Source organism: Cupressus sempervirens, chromosome 6, assembly GCF_028749045.1.
Source record: "Cupressus sempervirens isolate cs-2001-9-10 chromosome 6, ASM2874904v1, whole genome shotgun sequence".
Classification (NCBI taxonomy): Eukaryota; Viridiplantae; Streptophyta; class Pinopsida; order Cupressales; family Cupressaceae; genus Cupressus; species Cupressus sempervirens.
The window spans coordinates 170,374,042-170,381,506 of NC_143123.1; the positions used below are offsets into that span (position 1 = coordinate 170,374,042).

The 7,465-nt window shown below is 34.3% G+C and overlaps 1 protein-coding gene and 1 non-coding gene across 2 annotated transcripts; both read right to left on the bottom strand.

Annotated features, from left to right (window-relative positions):
• Positions 1-372: 372 nt before the first annotated feature.
• TRNAG-UCC (transfer RNA glycine (anticodon UCC)) lies at positions 373-444 on the bottom strand. The gene has a single exon. It is a non-coding gene; the product is annotated as a tRNA-Gly (tRNA).
• Positions 445-3,420: 2,976 nt separating this feature from the next.
• On the bottom strand, positions 3,421-7,095 carry LOC149551796 (peroxidase 29-like). Its single transcript, XM_089789742.1, has 4 exons — positions 6,871-7,095; positions 6,562-6,750; positions 6,172-6,337; positions 3,421-3,818 (listed from the first exon to the last, which is right to left on the bottom strand). The coding sequence occupies exons 1-4, from the start codon at positions 7,093-7,095 to the stop codon at positions 3,421-3,423; spliced, it is 978 nt and encodes a 325-aa protein (XP_089645868.1).
• Between the last annotated feature and the right edge of the window lie 370 nt (positions 7,096-7,465).

Genomic DNA, 7,465 nt, shown 5'->3' on the forward strand with positions numbered 1-7,465 from the left:
CTTAATAAAAAATAAATCAAATCTTATTACATACTTAAACGATCCTAAATATTTAGATGCTAACGAGTCTATCCATGACATGCTTGAACATCGGTTTGTAGCAGTCATGCTGAGCCAAAAAGTGTTCTGTTGGCGGGACTCGAACTTGGGTCTCTTTATAGGAGGGGAATAGAACGCAGCGCAAGGTTGAGAATTTTTTAAATAAAAAATGTAATAGCATAGAGAAATCCGTTGAGAAGACTTAAATCCGTTCTAGTAGATCTAGTTGGTTAGAATACTCGGGTTCGAGTCCCTGCAACAGAAGGATTTTTTGGAGCTTAATTCTGCTGCTACTAAACGGTGTTCGTTCACAAGCATAAAATGCAGACTCCTTGCGTCTGCCGGGAGTCGAACCCGGGTCTATTGCTTGGAAGGCAATTATCCTAACCGTTGGACTACAGACGCTGGAATATTTGCTTTCAGCTTTAAACAGTAATCATCTTCTTACCAAAACGTATCTTACTTTTACTTTTTCGCTGAACAAATCATTGATCTGTTTGGTCAGTTGGTAATATACGTTGCAATTTTTCAACCCATCAGAGTGGCGCAGCGGAAGCGTGGTGGGCCCATAACCCACAGGTCCCAGGATCGAAACCTGGCTCTGATAAGAAATCAGTTGAAGCTTCCGTTCATTGTTGTCCTTTTTCAAAGGAGATTGCAAAGTTTTGGAGTTTCGACAGTTCGTTTAGTGGGCTCATCTTGTAATTTTGCTATTACCAGTCCATCGCATTCAACTTACTTACTGAATTCAAAACACAAAGTTCTAAAAAATTCAAGAGTACTAGATGCTAAATACACTTTAGCTCACCAATGTTGTTTTGACACCTTGACTGAACCCAGTTGAACAAAAACCAAGAGTGGCTCTTCTTATGTCACACCATTGTGGAACGCTTTTGTTTCCTAAATGCTCAAATTTTGAATCACACTTATGCAGGTTTAGAATCCGTTCCAGTACAAATTCAAGTTTAGAATACCAAGGATCAGATTTAATGTGGTAATGTTTTTGGACATAAAGTCTCTTTGAAAATCACAATGCGGCCAAAAGACAAATACTTATCTTCAAATTTTAAAGAGTCTGCAAAGGACTTCATACAATAGATGACAAGAAGCCTTCCCTTCATTTTCTATAGGAAGATCTACGTGGATGCACATAACAACAAGATGCTAACAATCATGCTTGTTAAGACTATTGCATTGAAAATTATAGATGAATATTAGGAGAATTACAATATCATACGACTTTATATCTAGATAACAAATCTTCCTCCCGAAAATACAAGTCAAGTCAATGGGCCTTTGGTCTACTGATGAAGTTGAATGGCTCACAAAGAGCCCACCAGAGATCAAGTCTTGCTGAGTGCAAAGCTTGAAGACATTATATGGGATGAGGCTAGTATTGTGCCTCGGGCAAATTTGGCAGTGTGGATGCTCCTTAGTCCTTGGCTCTTAGTCGAAGAGGTTTCGAGCACGCGTGGCCCTGTATTGGGTACCTAAAACTTGTTTGTGGATGACCTCAATAAAAAAAAATGTGTTTGTAAAAATCATAATTACAATACACAAGATGGTATAGTCAATGGCTCCAATGAGCTCTTAAGACTTCGACATGGTGTGTATCAAATTCAATGATCAAAATATTGATCAACAAAAGAAAATATATATGTTGTACTATGTAGAGTTTATCAAAAAAGACTAGGTACCTATATGCACATTGCTAGAAAAATTCAAAAGATTTCTTCTACCAAAAATTAACTATCATAAAACAATTCCCTATATAACTAGCATGTGCACGAACAATCCATCGATCACAAGGATTGAGTATGGAAGCCCTCACTTTTGATCCTACAAGCATCAAACAAAATGGTATTACGTACACAATACTCTTGCATACAAAAACTATAGAAAATTATATTTGATCAAACCTCTTACACTAAAGAATATTAAAGAAAGTGGAAAATTAGTTTAGAAATGGAATGAATACTGAGTCAAATGCACTTTGGCGACTGGACAACCAAAATACCTACTCACACGCTGCATTAGACTTGGTCCTATGTGCACTAAATACTCAAAGTCTACGCATGCACATAGATGACCTATTAAATGACAATGAAATCATGTCCTCATACATTTTATTCTTGCAAGAACTCCATACAAATCCTCAATGACAAATATTTTATACCAATAATTAAATGTCACCTCAATTCGTGGTATAATGACTCTAACTAGAACACACATAAATGTTGAATGAACAAATCACCACATCTCAAAAAATGCGGAGACAACATCCTCAACAATAATAATGTCCAACAATGTACTTAATATTTGCAATATTTATGCAAGGCCAAATGCTCCACTACCATAAATAACAACAACTATAGACAATGTAGCCAAGAATATATACTCCAACAACACCTTGTATATTCTAGGTGATTTGAACATTGTCATGACAACAAAAAAACATTAATATGGACATTGATGCTACCATCTTGATTTAATAGATATTACATTGTCTAGCAATTTGTTTTATAAGACTTCATGAAACAAAATCTAGAGAAAAAAAAAAAGGTTAAGATACAAATTGAGTTTGTAGAAAAAAATCAGTTCCATAATGGTGAAGTTGACTCCATATAGAACAAAGAAGAAATTTTGATGTTGATCCACTTACACATGGTCATAGGACAATGCTTGATTTCAAAGTAAACAAATCTCTCTTAGTCTATTACTATACATGACGTGATCAAAACAAATCTATCTTAGTCTATTACTATATATGCCATGATCATACATTTTATTCTAGATGTTCCATACATTTCACCATTCTTACAACTACCATTTAATCCAAATCAATTTGTACATTGATACTTATATTTATTTCATTGGCATCATTGAGATATATTTCCTTTTTCAAATATAAATGTTAAAATAATCATAAACTGAAATAATTGAAAAACATCTAGCTCCCAATATTCAATTATGAATACTCTATACATATTTCTCCCATACTCTATGGAGAATTCATACATTTACATAGACAGCAACTGCAATTTGAACGAAATTAATTTATATGTTAACCATTACATATATTCAATTAACCATAAAAATCCTATGTATATATTTATATATTTTTGTCATAAATTTTAAAATAACCATCACTTCATTACCAAGGTCAAATTCTGAGAGTTCAACATACTTTCCCCACACTACATTGTGAATTCATGTCCATGTCTTTACACATACAAGCTCATGTGATATGCAATTACAACAGAAAGCGTACCCATTGAATCCCTAAATTCAATTATGAAATTTAATCTTAATTAAAGATTAAGAATTGACAAAGTTTGCAAGACCATACAATCATAGTCAATATAAAAGCACCTGTGCTGATCAAGAATTGACAAACTTGCAGTCCTTTCTAATCTGCCCTTGATCACCCGTCAAAACATTATATCGACTGAGTTGAAGAAATGCAGCAGAAAATCTGTCAAAAAAGTACTGCTGGTTTTGGGAGAAAATGGAGACATAGAGAGAGGTTCTTGGATCCAAAGCTACTTCAGAATCAATGGTGAGAAGGCCACGTCCATTCATAATGTCTTTAAAATACTGATTGTCAAATGCAAAATTAGTCAAATCATTTGGAGCAAAAGTGACATTGGAGAAAGGGGGAGGGACTCTGCAGATCATCCTCAATGCTGCTGAGAGAATTGGTGACATGTTTGGATCTCCCTGAGAACTCAACCTGTTCTCAAAGTTTATGCAGTGTCCCACTCCCAGTGTGTGTGCACCTGCAATAACATGAAATGGGGACAATCATAATGTAAAACTTTCTCTTTGATCTTTTATATCTAATATAAAAGTACTATATAAAATTTACTTCTAGTGTTACATCTAATGAAAGTTTATGAGTCATCTTGATGATTGATCACTGAGCATGATCTGAAATGCTGATGGCTAAAAAACGTACACAATCTCATCCAGAAGCATAAATTTAAAAAAGTTTACGAATGTTCTACAACTCATTTGGACAGCTGGTGGGAAATGTTAGAGAATGTAGTGTAACTAAAAGGATTTGTGAGTGAGTTAGATTTCAGATTTATTGTTCTGGTGTTGTTGGAGCCACTAAGGTTCAAATTCTTATGGACGGTTGTAATCAGGGACTTCTGTATTTTCTAATTGATTGTACTCATAGATTTGAATCTCAGCTTCATACCAGAAGATTTGCAGACATTCATACCTGTGCTCAGACATTTGCTGAGGTGGTATGCTTGCGGGCCTTGGCTGAGTTACTGTGCTTGCAGATTTGGATCGTTGGACATTCATGTCAAAGAAAGTCACACATCCAGACATTGGTTGAGACTAAATCTGCTGACTTAAACATCACACACTAAGGAATGACTCCTAGATTAAAAGTGTTAAATAGTCAAAGTTGCCTATTTTTTTTCAAACTTAAATTGTTCATTTATACGTGATGTTTAAGGATTGCCAGACTAAATAGTTCATGGAAAAAAAAAACCTACATGAACATTTTTCTTCACATCAACCTATTTGAATGACTCAGTTGAACTGATTTTTGTACATATCTTTGGGTTGAAGATCATATGCATGTTTTCCCTCATGTGAGTTTCTTTGAATGCCAATTGAATTAGAGGGACTGTGAATAAAGTGACATGTGGATGTTTCTCTTTATGTTATTTTTTCCATTAATAGAGATGGATTTTTATAAATGCATATGATTTGAGTATCTATGAATAAAGATGATGTATAGTCTGGAGAGAAGAATCAGAAGTTGAGCATTTTCATTTTCTGTGTTGTAATTTTAATCATTTTATTTGACAATATTTGTGCTTGTAATTAAGGTGTTAGATTTACATCATCGAATATGATATCAAATTATCATATTTGTATTGAGGTATCTAAAAAGACTAAAAGAAGGGTGGACAGATGTGTATTAGATTATAAATTTATAATTATTTTTTATTAAACCATGTTTTATTTGTATATTCATGAAACATCACATGATTTGTTGATTTTAGATATACTGAATATATTTCTTTAAAGGTGCAATTACTTATGCTATACTATTGAAATTGTTGGACATTACATTAACAAATACTATGACTACTATTGAAGCATGCTTACCTACTGAATCTTTTCATTTTCTTTGACTGATTGAGTTGACTATGAAAGTTGGAGTTGAATATCTGTATAAATATAGTAAAATAAAAAGAAAGATTTACCATAATTGAAATGAACTGAGTTTACTTAAATATTAGAGTTGATTTGTATAGGTGAAATAAAGTGAAAAGAGAGATTTAGTGGTCCTTTTATCTAAATTAGATATAAAAGCGAATGACACAAAACAAATAGATTTTGGTTTTTCCTTTCTTTGTGGGTGAAGTATTATCTCTGAAGGAATATTACAGACGTTTCACCATAGCTGACAACTATAGAGTTCAAGATCCAGGTTTTAGTACGGTTCTTGGCAGCCTAAGTTGAAAATTGTAATGCATTATATTCAAATTAAGCTAGACAAAGCAGTAAATTGGGATCAGCTTTTGCTTGGAATGAAACAAATCATAAACGAAAACTAAAAGCATGTGTTCCAGTCAAATGTTAGAAACAGAAGTAATAAAGGATGATAAACAGCCAATTACCTATCCCTTTGTAAGTTCTTATCCTTAAAAACCTGCAAAATTTTTATTAACTTTTCCATAAATAGAAAAAAGTTCCATGTTGTGAACAGAGCGGGCGTTGGGTAAACATTGCCATTAATAAGCCTGTGGACCCATAAATGTTTCGCTTTGAAAGACTAATAAATTACCCTAGCCAGACATTTTAGGTGCTCAACAAGTGTTGGGACTTCAATGTACTTTTTCTTACTAAATTTAGGAAGTTATTCTTTATGAAATTCATCAATTTAGGGCATATGGTCTGTTCATTAGCCTCACTCACAATCTACTTAGAAATTCATCAACTTTAGACATCTAAAGATATTAGTTTTCTATAATTTATTAAAATTGTTTGTTATGTTTTATAGGTAGAATGTGGTTCTAATTTTGCATCAACGTTTAGAATCACTCTGTAATCTATCATAAAAATGAGAGAGCTAAAGGAAAAGAAACCTATAACAAAACCTACCTAATAGTGCAACTCCATCTTCAGCGCTTATGTTTTTCTCACTGAACATCTGCAACATGCTTCCCACTGAAACCGTAGCCGGAGGAAGCTGATCATCTGCTCTGATATTGCTTGCATTAATCCCATCTCGCCTCCCAGTCAAAATAGGTATAAATGGCCCTCCAGACTGCAAAACAAACCCATATCACCCATCAATCAAAACAGTCATTTTGTAATATGCGAGAGTCTACAACACAACAATAAATTGTGAGCCTCTCATCTCAAAGATCTTGAATTCAAATCTACTCAAACCTAATACATATAATAATAATAAAATAATAAATAATCTAAACTCAAAGATTAACATCCTACACACACTAAAACTCAGCATTACTAAAACTCTAGCATTACCAGAACTACAGCATCTCTAGCGGCCATTTGGATGATATCAGCGCAAGAAACAGCTTGCGGGCATTCTCTTTCCAGTGCCGTTTTGATATCATCAATCAGATCCTGACGCCTCAGACCAAAATTCCTCTCTGAAACGGTCTCAGCAACAATTACAGGAGAAGATTGTAACAAAACTGATGCGTCACAGCCCTATAAAAAGAAGAGCAACACAATGGTTTTTACATCAATGTTTTCAAATCATACTACATGATCCTCCATCATCATCATAATAAGAGAGCTGAAAGAACAAAATGATATATATCAACTTACATCTACTTGGCAGTCATGAAAGGACAAACGGAGAAGGGCGGCAGGAGCAGTAGGATCTCTGTTAATGCCCTGCTGCATGATCTGTCTCGCAATGTTCTCTGCATTGGGGCAGCTGCCATTGTAATACTGATACCTCAGCTCATTATCATTCCCAAGAGCTGGTAAAGCACCAATTATAATGAAAACAGTAACATATGTTAAAACATAAGTTGCAGAAATGCCCATTTTTTCCTTTTTCTTCCCTCTTCTTTCCTTCCAAGTTGAGATTTTTTTGGTTTCACTGCTATAATGTCTACTGCAGAAGAAGATATATATCAGCCCAGCCGTATTAAAAGTATAAGAACTGAGCGAGCAAGTATGTTTTTAGCATCAATCGATGTGAAAAGGCTCTGTGGGTCGTTGGCAATTACGATTATCAAAGTAAAGTGATTAAATGCACCTCCCTGGAGAAAATGCATGCATTCAGCCAACGCACATTTGTCCAATTTGAACATTGCAGCTTCATTTGCTGTACAATTGAAATTGGGAGTTCATTATGACAGAAATTTATTATGTCAGAAATCGCTTGTTATTGGAGCTGGGTAAGGTAGATTCA

Coding starts and splice junctions, on each gene's coding strand:
- LOC149551796 (XM_089789742.1), bottom strand. CDS start 7,095: ATGGGCATTTCTGCAACTTATGTTTTAACATATGTTACTGTTTTCATT. Junction 6,338..6,561: donor CTAGAGATGCTGTAGTTCTG/GTAATGCTAGAG, acceptor TTTGTTTTGCAG/TCTGGAGGGCCATTTATACC. Junction 3,819..6,171: donor AGATGGAGTTGCACTATTAG/GTAGGTTTTGTT, acceptor ATGTTATTGCAG/GTGCACACACACTGGGAGTG.